General features: G+C 32.3%; 2 protein-coding genes across 5 annotated transcripts; one reads left to right on the top strand and one right to left on the bottom strand.

Moving 5' to 3' along the window:
- The first annotated feature begins 207 nt into the window (after positions 1-207).
- On the top strand, positions 208-1,792 carry LOC114759457 (LOB domain-containing protein 41). Its single transcript, XM_028948633.1, has 2 exons — positions 208-553; positions 645-1,792. The coding sequence occupies exons 1-2, from the start codon at positions 364-366 to the stop codon at positions 1,397-1,399; spliced, it is 945 nt and encodes a 314-aa protein (XP_028804466.1). The 5' UTR covers positions 208-363; the 3' UTR covers positions 1,400-1,792.
- A 4,502-nt stretch (positions 1,793-6,294) lies between these two features.
- Positions 6,295-10,595, bottom strand: LOC114759454 (probable dolichyl pyrophosphate Man9GlcNAc2 alpha-1,3-glucosyltransferase). 4 transcript variants are annotated; one of them, XM_028948628.1, is made up of 8 exons: positions 10,476-10,595; positions 10,164-10,393; positions 9,427-9,872; positions 8,847-9,030; positions 8,577-8,684; positions 7,820-7,981; positions 7,387-7,639; positions 6,295-6,958 (listed from the first exon to the last, which is right to left on the bottom strand). In XM_028948628.1, the coding sequence occupies exons 3-8, from the start codon at positions 9,819-9,821 to the stop codon at positions 6,510-6,512; spliced, it is 1,551 nt and encodes a 516-aa protein (XP_028804461.1). In that variant the 5' UTR covers positions 9,822-9,872; positions 10,164-10,393; positions 10,476-10,595; the 3' UTR covers positions 6,295-6,509. The 4 variants fall into 4 exon arrangements, with proteins under 4 accessions (XP_028804461.1, XP_028804460.1, XP_028804459.1 ...); XM_028948627.1 differs by lacking the exon at positions 10,164-10,393 and having other exon boundaries at positions 9,427-10,163; positions 10,445-10,595; XM_028948626.1 differs by lacking the exon at positions 10,164-10,393 and having other exon boundaries at positions 10,445-10,595.
- Positions 10,596-14,089: the final 3,494 nt, after the last annotated feature.

Genomic DNA, 14,089 nt, shown 5'->3' with positions numbered 1-14,089 from the left:
TAGAATACTATGCACTGGTACATCTTGCGTCAGCCCGCCCGGCCAAACACGAAAGGGAGCGAAGACACACGCTGAAGCTGCGAGTGGGTATTTGATTCACGAAACTCCTGAAATGTGGAAACCATCGTTAAAGAGAACAGACTTTGAAAAAACCGGTGCGTACCCTGAAACCCCAAAAATCCAGCGGCTTCCTTACTTTGATTTCCCCTTCCCCTCCCTCGCACATATATACCCTCCTTTCTCTTCAAACCCAGCCCTCCCCACAAATCGCATTCACAATAATCTTCTCATCACCATCATCTTCTTCATCTCAGTTTCTATTTCATCATTTTCTCAGAATCTCTCACAACAAGTTTCTGCAAAATGCGGATGAGCTGTAATGGATGTCGCGTTCTCAGAAAAGGTTGCAGTGAGAATTGTAGTATCAGACCTTGCTTGCAGTGGATCAAATCCCCAGAATCTCAAGCTAACGCCACTGTGTTTCTTGCTAAGTTCTATGGCCGTGCGGGCCTCTTGAACCTCATCAACGCTGGCCCTCAACACCTTCGTCCTGGTTCGTTAGCTTAACTTTCAAATTTTCTTGCATTTTCTTTCTCTTTCTCGGGAAGCAAACGGATATTGATTGTTGTTTCTGTTTCTTGCAGCTATTTTTCGATCTCTGCTTTACGAAGCATGCGGGCGGATACTTAACCCGATTTATGGGTCCGTGGGTCTGTTATGGTCCGGGAACTGGCAGCGTTGTCAGGCCGCCGTGGAGGCAGTGCTGAAGGGTAATCCGATCACCCCGATCAACTCGGAAGCCGCCGCGAGTGGGCAGGGTCCACCGCTGAAGCCTTACGATATACGTCATGTGTGTAAGGACAAGGACTCGGTCGGGTCGAACGATGCCCAACGAGTCAAATCTCGGTCACGGTTCAAGCGATCAGCCGGGAAGACCAAGAAGCCGAACAAGGGGACGGAGTTGAAGTCCGCTGAACCGGAAGAACCGCGCAGTGGATGCACTGTGTGTTGTGCGGCCGTTGATGAAGTGGCGAACCGGTCCGCGAGTCACGAATCGTCTCTGAGTCACCAGTCGGAGGAGGCGCCGCCGAACGTGGAGACGGCGGCGGAAGAGGATAGCAAAGAGAGCGACAGCATGGTGTCGGTAGAGACTGCCGAGACTTCCATGCTCTTCCGGGACGAACCGGAATCAGCACGCAAACAGAGCAACGGAGCCGACGAAGCCGGTGGGGCGGACGTCGGGCTAGAGCTGACGCTAGGGTTCAAACCGGCGCTACGTGAGACTCACGTGATGCCGGTCAAGAAAAGAAAGATAGATTTTCAACTTCAAGGCTCAGGTGGTGACTCGGCTAACAAGAAAGTAGCTGGCATGAAGCTGGGGCTCGAATGCTCGGCTTGATGTGGATACGGCTCGGCTCTCAATTTTGGCTTAACCGGCTCGACCTTATTTTCTTGCTTTTTTATACAGGGTCTTTAGCCTTTTTTTTGTTTGGCGTAACTTTTGTTAATTAATTAATTATGATGGTAATAATTTTGGGGTTAAGTGTCTAATGAGAAAGATGTACAAAGATGGTTTTGGAATGTAGAGGAAAATAGTGCATTTGAATCATTTTGGTTGAATTGAGAGTACTTGAGTGCTAACATAACCCGACAGAGGCAAAGGAAAAGTGAAATAAAAGAAAAAGAAGAATCCTTGTCTTCGAATAGGAATCGTTTTTTGGTACAATGTTTCCCAGTGATTCAGGGACAGAATCACGTACGATGATTCAGTGTAGTGGACATTATGGTCCGATGGTAATATATGGATCGGTTGAGAATCTGTAACTTGTTTTTTGGATCAACTAGAAATTTAAAAATCTTGGCTGGAATAAATAGAAATTTTGAAATTGATGGATTCAATGCGACTATCAATTTTTGTAAGAAAATCCCTCACACAAATGTAATCAAATCAATCCAAAAGAATTATAAGAAAAGACTTTCTAAATGTCATTGCTCGTAACGTTTAATGTAGCACACGGTATAAGTATGAGATAACTAAAGTCAGAAAATATTTCTGGAAAAAAAAAGACTAAAGCCAGAAAATATCGTTAGAGATAAAAGATATTAGGAACTCTTTTGACGGGAAACTAAGCACAACGATGACAACTGATCAAAATCAGTCATTGGTTGGGAAACTCTCATAAATGACTGAAATAAAAAACTATATTTGATTGGAATTTTTTTTAAAAAAATACTTCTAAAATTTTAAAATTTTAGATCAGAAATTATTAATATGTCGTTATTTGCTTTTCAAATATTGTTAGTTGTTATTCAAATATAATAAATAAAATTGATTTAAAATTTTAAAATTTAAAAGTATTTTTGTTATAATTCTTCCTATTTGATTGCCTAATTTAATATCTAAGTAACAATAATTATTAAGAATTGAGATTTTATATTTATAATCAAAATAAAATTCAAATAATATTTATATTAAGGACAGAAGGTAGTATCATTGTTGTTTAGATATTAATTCGGCATTCAAAAAAGAAGAACTATAACAAAAATACTTTTAAATTTTAAAATTTTAAATCAATTTTGCTTACTATACTTTAATAGCAATTAGCAATATTTAAAAAGCACATAATGACATATTTTTGTAATAATTTCTGCTCTAAAATTTTAAAATTTTAGAAGTATTTTTAAATATCTCGCAATTTCAGCAATAAATATCCATACATAAATGTAATAATTATAAGAATATTAAGCTGCCAGCTAACAATTACGAGAATATTCGTATATATAGGGTCAACAAGTGTCGGGAAAAAAAAAAGGAAATTACTTTTAACAAGTAAATAATACTTTTTCTTCTTAGTACAAGTCCTAAGTTTCACCCACGTTTCCCCTCTAAATATAAGTTATAATACAAATTTTAAGATATAATTAATACTTGTTAAAAAAATCATTATAATTAATATTTGTTTGATTAGAATATGTATTTAGTAACTTTTAAAAAGTATACTTTTAGCCTTTTAATATCAAAATTGTTAAGAAAAAATAATGGCATTAATATTTTCAATATTGATAAAATATTATTAAATGTTAACATATTAAGTTTAATTTTTAAAACAACTATGATTGTAACAAAAATGCATAATTTAAGCCTAATTAATTAAAGGACCAAAACTATATTTTTCAAAGTTAACGGGTCAAATTAAAATATTATATAAAGTTAAAAGACTAATATATACTGTCACCTATTTGTTTCCAACCAATTGAGATTTAATATATTGTGAGATTAAATAGAAGGTAAAAATAAAAAGAGAAAACTAATTTTCAAATGATACCTAGACTTCGGCATTACCTCGGCTTCAAATTATAAGACTTTTATTTGTAGTTTATAAATAAGGTCTTATAATGAGGACCGAAGATAATATTTAATATTAAGACAAATATTCAGGGAAGGAAGAAATACAATCTATTTTTTATATTTTATACAATACATAAAAGCCCTACCAAAATGCATGAAAACTCTATTTCATTGTTAAGTCATAATAATTAGAATTATTATAGATGGAGTGAAGGTGCGTTCAACAATTTTTCAGATGCATCTAATATCTTTGAGTAGTTTGTAGTGCATTCAACACCTAACATTTTGATGTATTTTTGTATGTACGTCATTTTAAAATATCTTATAATATAATTTTATACTTGAAATTTAGATGACTAGATACACTAAAAAATAGTTTAAAATACTAGACGTATTTGAAATTTTTTTTAGTAAGTGCTGGATGCATCAAAATATAATTATTGGTGCGCATGGAAGCATTCACCATTAAGAGCATGGGTGCTAGCAAAAGATGGGTAAGCAAGAAGCTTCACGAAAGTGAAAGCGATTGGGGAAGGTGGATAAGATAAAATGCAGACAGCAAGAACAGTGAAAAATCAGATGAGATTGCTGAGCTGGAAATTTTATCTTTACTTATTATTAAATATTATGACAGTCATCAGGCACGCAGTAACTGGGGACCCTCCGTTTTCTAGAAACACGTTCCGTGGGCTTAGGTTCTTGTTTCCATATTTTAAAATTAGACTAATCCATCAAGATTAATACTATTAAATTACTCAAATTGCATATTTTATTTTAGGAAAAATTAATAATTTGGCTCCTACAATTTTGATTGGATAAAAATTCAGATCTTAAACTCCATTTTATATGAAAACGAGGAGATCCAAAAGAGACTATCAGTCTAAATAAATATTACTTTCGTTGTGAATCAAATCTTAAAGATCTCTAGAGATTTAGAGATAAGACGTTTACCCAAAAGAATAACAATAACAAAGGTAAGACGGAGGCTAGTCGCCATGCTAGTTTAAATTGGTGCAACTGTTTTAGTCAGTGAAAATGTTGAATCCCACCTTTTAGATTATAGGATTTAGATTTTGCTAAAAAAAAAAAGATTATAGGATTTAGATCATGGGATTGAGGTACACTAACAACCTTAAAAGTGTTTCTCAGAAGTATTTTTTCGCAAAACGAGACAAACTCCTCCGTATATTTATTTCGTAAACTATAAAAACATTTTTAAAATTATAGTTTGGTTTCTATCCAAACACCTCCTTGATATAATCAAGAGTTTTAAACACTATAGGATTGAATCACCAAGTTCAAGGTTTCCATCCAAACATTATAGCGTGTTTGACAACCTCAAAAGTTCAAGGACTAATCTTTCAAACATCATAGCATTGAGTCACTAAGTTTAAAAATTAAGTTTCAACCGAGTAAAATGCTACCGGGATTAAGTAATGCCAAGTTGAAGTTTTAAGATTAAAAGGTTAAAGTACAAATTTGCTTCGAAAGTTTTTCACTCAATAACGTTGGGCATCTAAAGGTTTTTCAACAAAATTACTTTAAAAATTTAAAATTTTAGTAATTTTATCTCTTATTATTAAATATGTTAATGGTTAATATCAATATTTCAATAGTTAACATTAGTTTTTAAATGGTAGGAGAAAAATTGCTGTGATTTTGCAAATGAATGAAAAATATAAGGACCCCATGATTACTTTTCTCTTTAATTGTATAGTTTTATTTTTAAAAAGGTGTAATTTAAAACAAGAATAATTTTTAACTCTCAATTTAATAAAAACTAATGTTCCAATTTAGCAATTTTTTAAAAATAAATTGTCAAAACTGGGATCATCCAAATCTTATATGTACCTAATGTGGAAACAAGTATGTTCACTTCATTCCTCCCAGAATATTTTCCAATTTAATTTTCGTGGGAACATTTCAAGTTTCTCAATGATTAGATTAGATTAGATTAGATTAGAGGTACTCCCACTAGCGGATGAGTCTGCTAGAGAACCGAGGTGAAAACAGGACTTTTTCGGCGCAGGCAAATCATGAAAGCACTGAGGAAGAATCCAGAAGAACAAATTGTTTTTTAAAAAAACTTCTTTGTGTAAAAGAGGAAAATAAAATGTAGCCACGCCATTTCGAAATAAGCGGGGAATGCGAACTTTGCACAAAGCCTATATAAGTTGAGCAATTGATAATTTACATATAGACAAGGCGTATATTTGGATTGACTTTAGACAAAAATAACTTCTAGTCTAACTGACTTTTATAACTAAAGTTAGAATAAAAGTCAGTTAGTGTAATACGATTTATATTTGAATAGATGCTTATAAAAAGTTAGTTGAAAAAATTAAAAATTATTTGAATGAGTAATAGAAAAGTTAGTTTAGTTATAAATGACTGAAAAGGACATGGACTTTATTGAATAGTAGTGTTTGAAATGTTATTTTTAATGTGATAATAGTTTAAAAAATACGTAAAATTATTATGATAAAATATAAATAGTTTATTTGTGAGATTATAAAATAAAAATATTTGTTACGGAAAAAAATTTGAAAATACATTATAGATAATTAATTAAATATATATAATGGACAAACATGAATATAAATTAAAATTCATTTGGTCTCTAATTAAAGTAAATGAAATCACATGACTAATTAGATCGTAAACTTTGCACAATTTTCCCATAAGTCAGTTAGAAAAGTTGATCCAAATTGCGTTGGATAAGTCAGTTAGAAAAGTTACTTTTTCCCATAAGTCAGTTAGAAAAGAAGCCTCATCTAAACAATCTTCTGAGCCACAATAAGCCACTAACCTCAGTTTTATACTTTCCCAAGTGTTTTTGGCTTCCCCAACTGCAATCCAAATATAGCCAAGGTAATTGAGACTAATGCTTATGATTAGCATATCCCTTACCTGAATCATATTATGAACTTTCTGCTCTTTTTTCCAAGTCCAAATAAAACCTAAATATATATATTCCATCAATGAGAGGACATTAGTTGAACATTCAAATATCTGAATACAAAAGCACATGTGAATAAGAATTAAGTGAAAATTACAGAACAGGGTTATAAGCCATAGCTGATATGCATAAAAACGTGTGATCTCTGAGTCCAGCTATCCAACAGGGAAAGATACGAATTAAAACAGCAGAAGTTAAATATCAATTGAGTTTCTTTGTCTTTTCTGTTTGTTCCAATTTGACATGTTTATCCAGCACCCACTGCTTTAAATTTGTACAGAGTGCAACAAGCACAAACTGAGAGAAGCAGAGATTCATAATTAGCGCTTCAAAGAGGTAAGGATACTTCTCTGGAGGACGCATGACCAAGTAAACAATGTGAAGAATAAAGGAAAGAACACATAAGATCAGACGCATGATTCTTGTGCTGAAATAGTAATTGCTCTCTTCATTTCTGTGTTGACCTGGTGCATAGAATATCAGGATAAATAATGCAAATGAAGCCAAATATGCTGGAATCAGTTCGTCGCGGCATATTAGAGGAAACATGGAGAGCATGGCAAATTGCATGAACCACCTAAACAGAAAAGGCTCTTCCACAGCAAGCAGGCTTGCAGGCAGAAGGGGCAGCAAAATGGACTTCTCATGCACTGTAGAAGACACATAAGAATTAGGTGTTCATTATGTATATGACTATAAATAAAAGAACAGAACATTATGTTTCCTCCCCTAAATTAAGTTCCACTCGTAAAATAAGCACATGAATTTAAAATGCAACAACACCTCATGCTCCTCACGTGGCCCCTTATACACACTTTCTCAGTTTCTCCTATTTGGGCTCAGATATATCCACATTTTTATCATAACACAATGTCAACCAGTGAAAGCAGACTCTTGCAGTTGATTTTGATTGGTATTTAATGTTTATGTTATAATCCGAAGTTTAGGGAGATGTTTTGTCACATTTTAAAGTTTACATATCAATTTTGTAACAAAGCCTTGGCTCAAGAAGGTAAAATGTAATTTTCCTGCAAGAATAATCTAAATTTTATGTAAAATAAAGAAATGTTATACCAACCTTGGAAAGAGAATAGGTAAAATGAAATTGAACTATTTAGTAGCCCATAAAGGAAGCCTTTGTTGCTAGGAGATTTTATTTGTTGAGTCATTGAAGGAAGACATGTTAAAACTGTTGCCGTTAAGCTGAGAAGTTTCAGTGATTGTGTTGTAAACAATTTCTTCCACTTGATAAGAATTGAAGAGGCGCACCAAAAATTGGCAACATAATCCTCATATATCCCCCTCTCAAAAGGAGCAAGACGAGAAAGAACCTGTTCCAAGTACCACAAGCAGTTAATTTATGTCCTTTTATTAGGATAAAAAAAAGGAGTTATCTGACAAAGAAGAAATCTCTTTCACCCACATATATACAACACCATAAAAGGCACCACGGGTTAAGGAAAGTCAAACACAAGAAAACATCTTCTAGTGGCCAACAATATCGTACTTACCTCCAAAATGGATTCCATTGAATAAAGATATGGCCACCACACTGCTGCAAAGGTTCCTAAAACGACCAGTCCCAGTTTTAACACCTCTAAGAGTGGATATTTACGCCTCAGGCATTTACCCAGCAGATGGCTGAAAAAAGCAGGTGCGAGGTATATACTCATCTGCAGAGGCAAGCAGCAACATTTGTCCCGTACCAGAAAGAAGCGAAAAGGTTACAATCTCATCAGAGTAATAAAATACTTATTACCTACAAATATTGCTGTCTATGCCATTACAACTGCTTGCTATGTAGCTGACAACCCTATGGTTTTTTTCACCTCATGACAATATTCAAATAAACACCCAGGAAGATAATTTAGTGTCTCTTTTCCAATGTAATCTACTCAAGAAGCAGTCAAGCCAATTCACAGAAAAGTAACGAAGATTTATCTTACTTTACAAACTTCATTGCTTCAAGAAAATTTATAGGCTATACTACGAATTATATCAGAGTCAAATTCAAGGAATGAATAAAAATTAGCTGATAAAATCCAAGCACTGATCTATTAAAAAAAAGGCAGTTGCAGAATCCAGATGATTAACTTTCCAATTTTAGTGTCAGTCTTCTGAGTTATGAACTCAAATAACAAGTATGTGAATATGGAATGAAGCAGACAGGTAAAGAAATGCCATCAAGAGAAAAAGTCGTAACAAAAAACCACAGAACATACTAAATTTAAATAACTCAGATCAATTCAAAAAAACAAGGAAATCAACCTGTTTATGATTTATGGCTAGACAATACAGAACACACGCAAAAAGATCTTGTCCAGAGAGGATAGCAGCAACAGCTCCAGTACTGAGGCCCAGGCTAATGCAGTTGTACTGAAACACAACAATTGCTACATTTTAAAACGAGACAACAGTGTTGAGGGATGGAAACCCCCCCCCCCCCCCAAGAAAAAAAGGCACCACTGAACCTGAATCTAAAAAAAGGAAAACGGAAAAAAAAAATGAAATGAAACACTATCAGAATAATTGGGAAACCTGAAAATGACCATGATCAATTAAGATCAAACATGGATTTAGTAAAAGCATCGCTGTGTGCCATCCATTGTTACTTTTATGGCTTCTTGGATGTTGATTGTAATTAACAATGATGAAGTATATGACAGCTGGGAAGAATATAAGGGCATCAGAAGATAAAACTGTCCACCTCATGAGTAGTTTTCTGCAAAAGAGAGACGCATTAACAAAATGGAGAAAAAAATTAGAAGAAAAGAAAAGAGGCTCATCAGCAAAACACAAGTTATAAAATGAGGAAACTAACAGTCAATCACTAGATTATTAGATTTAGCTTTAGTCCCCAAAACTAAGCAAGTATAAAACCTAGTTCCTAAGAACAACAAACCCAACACGTTTAAGTCTTTTAATTAAGTGATTCAAGGACGTTGAAATGACTACCTGTGATGAGTTTAGTAGCTTTAGTGACTAGCTAGCACATTCAATAATTTCAGACAATGAAGCTAACTGAAGTAATAATCTAGAGGTTAAATTGTTAGTTTACTCTTATTCAGATAGTATCAATTAAAAGGACCCTAACTAATGAATTGAATTAAATACTCACCCAAGATAGGATTCATGACCTCTTGAACTGAAAAGAGAAACTGAATCAGGGTGGAAGAACCTGAGAAAGAGACCATGGATGAAACTTTGGTAGGCAGTAAGCGGTGGGTAGTCAAGTCCCCAGTAGCTCAAATCATTGGTGGTGCTATTGCGATACCACTCCCTAACTGGAAGGTTAAGGGTAATCTCCATCCAATGCCTCTGTGCCTCATAGTCCCCAAACTTTGGAGGGTGTCCAGCACCAGAGTAAGGATGGAGTGACACAGCTGCACGAACCAAAAGTGCAAACACTGCCACAGTAATGAATACAGCTGCAGGTCCTTTCTGAACTAACCATCGCCAACAATCATCTACACCACCATCTACATTTACTGTTATCTTCTTGCCCTTTGTCATGCTTAACTATCAACTCTGTTCCACCAGGATACGTGATAGAATTATCTAAACCTGAAAATGCAAACAACCAAATTGCAGAGATTCTTATGATTAATGCCAACTAATTGGCAAGCAATCGCATCAAGAAATATCGCAAATGCAGAGCCGGTGACCCCAAAAATTGGGTCTTAGCGATGAAGCTTTTAATTCGTGAAGGGATGCCCCTAAAACCTTGTTCCCATAGCTTATGCTATGGTATGTTTAAAAGCCAAGTGCATAGTGAAGAACATGATACGAATGTGAATTTGGAGATCGCAGCACACCAATGTAACCATTTTTTTTAATACCAAGAAAGAATCATACCTGCCAGAAAAGATCAGTTCCGATTCAAGGAATCATAATGCCAAAAGAAGGAAAAAGGCTAAAGCAGAAAACATACTGTATCAGATAATTTAATCAAGAAAAAAGTTATTTTTGAATCTTTTTCCAGGACGAATCAATGTAAACGCAAAACCCTCAACATCATTCCCCATGTAACAGCAAAGGCGTTGATTTAGAGACATGAAAAGCCCATATGACATCAGTCAGCCCGCCTATAATCAAGAAAGAGGAGTATGATTTAGAGATATGAAGAGAACCATTACCGGCAATCTGATAACAAGGGCAGCAACTCACTCTCTCATTCTCAATTTTTTTCCTCACATCACACCACTTCAACTTCAATTCTTGGAAAATCTCAGTATTTTCTTCGTCCAGGAGAAAAAAATTCTCAGTTTCTTCAGCTACTTTTGTCTATGAGAGGGGGAAGCCGACCCCATGAAGCTGAATGAAGCCCAGCTTCTTGTTCTTCCTCTTTTTTTTTTTTTTTGGCCCAGAAACCACGCCGCTACTTCATGGATTTTAGATTGTTAAGTCATTTATAGACTCAATATAGGTCTCGTATTGAGTGAGCTATATATAAATTAATACTAAGAAAATAAATTAAGTTAGTTATTTGTAATAAATAGGTATTGTCTTTCCTAAAATATCCTTACGAGCTAACATTATTAGAAAGACTACTTTTTTAAAAAATACATAAATATGAGAGATAAAGTGGATTGGGGTCTTATAATTATAACCAAAATAAAAGTCAAACGAGGTATTATATTAAGGATCAAAGGTAGTATTCTTCTGGTACTTAATATAAAAGCTATTTAATTAATTTAATTAGATTAAAAAAATTAGGTAAATTAGTTAAATATAAAAAATGTCATGTTTTTTTTTTTCCAAACACCATAATATCCTTCTTAATATATTTCCTCTCTCTTTTACTTAATTATGATTGAAAGAGTATCAATAGGATAATTTTTTAAAAAATTTGATAAATACGATTAATGTGTTTTATATTTAAGATCAAGATCAACTCAATAATTAGGTCCTATATGGAGGATCAAAGCAGTAATAACTTATAATGAAGCTACTTATAAATTTTAGATTATTTTATAAACTTTACGATAATATATTATTTTTTGTTATTTTTATTTTTTATCTCCCCAATTAATATAAAAAATTAATACATAAATATTTCTTCTCATTATTTTAAATACATAAATATTAAATTTTATTTAAAATATGAAAATATTAATTAAAAATATTGATATACCTAAACAGTTTTTTTTTTGGCATATTGTACAAACAACAAAATTGAAAAAATAGTTGTATTGCAACGTGATTGTAATATTTTATTTTGATTGACTTAATGATTTTTATTGTACGTCAAGCAAAGTAAGTATATGATGATTTTTTCTCCTGAAAAAAAGACGATGGCATAAAAATAAACAAAAAATGCTATGATTTTTAGGATTATGATATTAGTGATTTTAGATATATGTTTATATGTATTTGACATTATCATGTAAAACAGGGCAGCTCTTTAAAAGTCTTTCATCTCCCTATTTTTCGTTTTCAGTGAATGTGGGATGTCAAATGAAGTTCCCAGACCTTAGATTCCCTCAAATGAACTTCCTAGATTTTAAGGTACGGTTAGGAAAACATTTGTTCAATTTCATCATCAAGATAGCGTCTCTTCTCTTATGGGTCGTATCATTTATCTGCTTAATGCAACTTTAAAAAAAAAAGTGTTTAAATATTGTAAAAGTATCTATAAATGGGAACTCAGCATTTGAAAATCTTTTTTTTACTCATATATGTTCTGAAAATTTATTTATGTAGCAAAAATATCCTAGCAGTTACTTGTCATTAAGTTTAATGGTTAAATTATGCAATTTAAAACAGAAATGCTACAAAATAAAACTTTCATAATATATAAAAGCAAAAAAAGGTATTAGGTGCTCATTCACTATTTCCAAATATTTAAGAAAAAATGATTGGAAAATGATTCCTAAATTTCAAAATCTCCAAATGTTACCTAAATAAGAAAAATTTCAGTTTAGGTATAAGTGACCAAGTTAAGATTGTAAATTTGCTAAAATGACCATATTACTAATTTTTTTCAAAAAAAAAAACACCAAGTATTCTCATAGGTTGGTTGGTTGCCGGAGCTCCACGGGCCAATATCTATTTTTTTAGAATTTTTTCAAATCCAATAATGTGATTAACAAACTTTTTAACACTATTAACAATCTTATTATAGTAGTTAAAAATAAATTTTTTAGAAAATTAAAAAAAAGGTATTTTTACAACTTTAATAATACAGTTAACAAATCATGTAACGATATTAATAACTCTCATTACATCATTAACCAAATTTTCCTACAAAGGTTGTACAATAAAATTTTTTCAAATATTAGATAGTCACTATGGTTATGAGAGTTATTAATATCATTACATGACTTGTTATTAGAGTTGTTAATGGCATCATGAGAGTTGCTAATATCATTATATGACTTATTAACCGGGTTATTAAAGTTGCAAAAATCTCACTTTTTGAATATTTCAAAAAACCTGTTGTTAAATGCTATACCAAACTTGTTGTAGCATTATAAACTTGTTAACCAAGTTAGTAAAATTGTAAAAATGTCACTTTTTGGATTTCTTAAAAATCTGTTGTCAACTATTATACCAAATTTGTTAATAGCGTTAAAAAACGTGTTAATCACATTACTTGAGGTGACAAGTCAGTAGATGTGGGAATACGAACCGGTTTGGCCCTATAGGGCCAAAATTTCAAAAATACCCCAATTTCCTTGACCTAGCCCTTAAGTTAATGGGCCCAGGGCTAACCCTCGGGCTTTTGGCCCATTAAGAAAAGAAATGCTATTTTTCATATTTCTCACATTTTTTTAAAAAAAATGAAAAAACCAATGAAATTACTAATAAAAGATATAAATATAAATTAAATTAAATTACAAATACAAAATATCATCATATATAAATATCCATCAGCATTCAAGAACATTTAAACATTCATTAACAAGATAACAACATCTAAGAGTTTCATATATAGTGTAAACGTGCAATAACAAATACTACATTAATCTTTTGAAACTTCATCATCACTATAATCAAATACTCTTCTTCATAAGTATACTTTTTTTCGTAATAAAAATATCAAGTTTTCATTCTTTATAGAAATATGACTTTTAAATTTTCCGGTCTGGCTATTATTTTAATTTATTTTGAGAAACATTATTGTTGAAACTCATAAATTTCTAATTTAAATTATAGAATCACAAGTTATATAAGTATAAAAATACTCTCTTATCAAGTATATATAGTTTAAAAATATCAACACATATAATATAAATCAAATCATTATTAAAGTCTAAATTAACCCATTTTTCAAAAATTTAATTGGACAAATTATTGTCTAAAACTATATGAATCAAACCATTATGTGAAATTTAATTTTAAAATGATAATAATAACTAAATATTTGAAATATTATCAACAATGTAAAAAATTAATAATATTAGAATTATACAAAAAACTTAAAAAAAAAATTATAAAAAGGCTTAAACCGAGGGCTGGCCCGTTTAAGCCTTTGGCTCTACAAGGCTAGCCTTGTAGGTCCTGTTTTTCATTTGAGGAAAAATTTTTAGGCCCGGCTCATAATTTTCGGGCTTAAAAGGGCTCGGTCTATTTTTCCAACTCTACGAGCCAGTGAGAGTGTTGGGTGTTTTTTTTTAAAATAAAGAGCAATATAGTCATTTGAATAAATCTACAAATTCCAATTTGGTTACCTAAACCTAAACCTGGAATTTTATTTGTTTTGACGACCATTTGGAAATTTCATTATTTAACTATCATTTTTTTATCTTCTTTTCAAAAAATGAGTCTACGTTGATACG

This window comes from Neltuma alba, unplaced genomic scaffold, assembly GCF_004799145.2.
Source record: "Neltuma alba isolate B1F8T4 unplaced genomic scaffold, ASM479914v2 tig00010851_pilon, whole genome shotgun sequence".
In the NCBI taxonomy this organism is placed as follows: Eukaryota; Viridiplantae; Streptophyta; class Magnoliopsida; order Fabales; family Fabaceae; genus Neltuma; species Neltuma alba.
The sequence above is the reverse complement of the archived record's forward strand: the minus strand, read 5'-3'. Positions and strand labels throughout refer to the sequence as shown.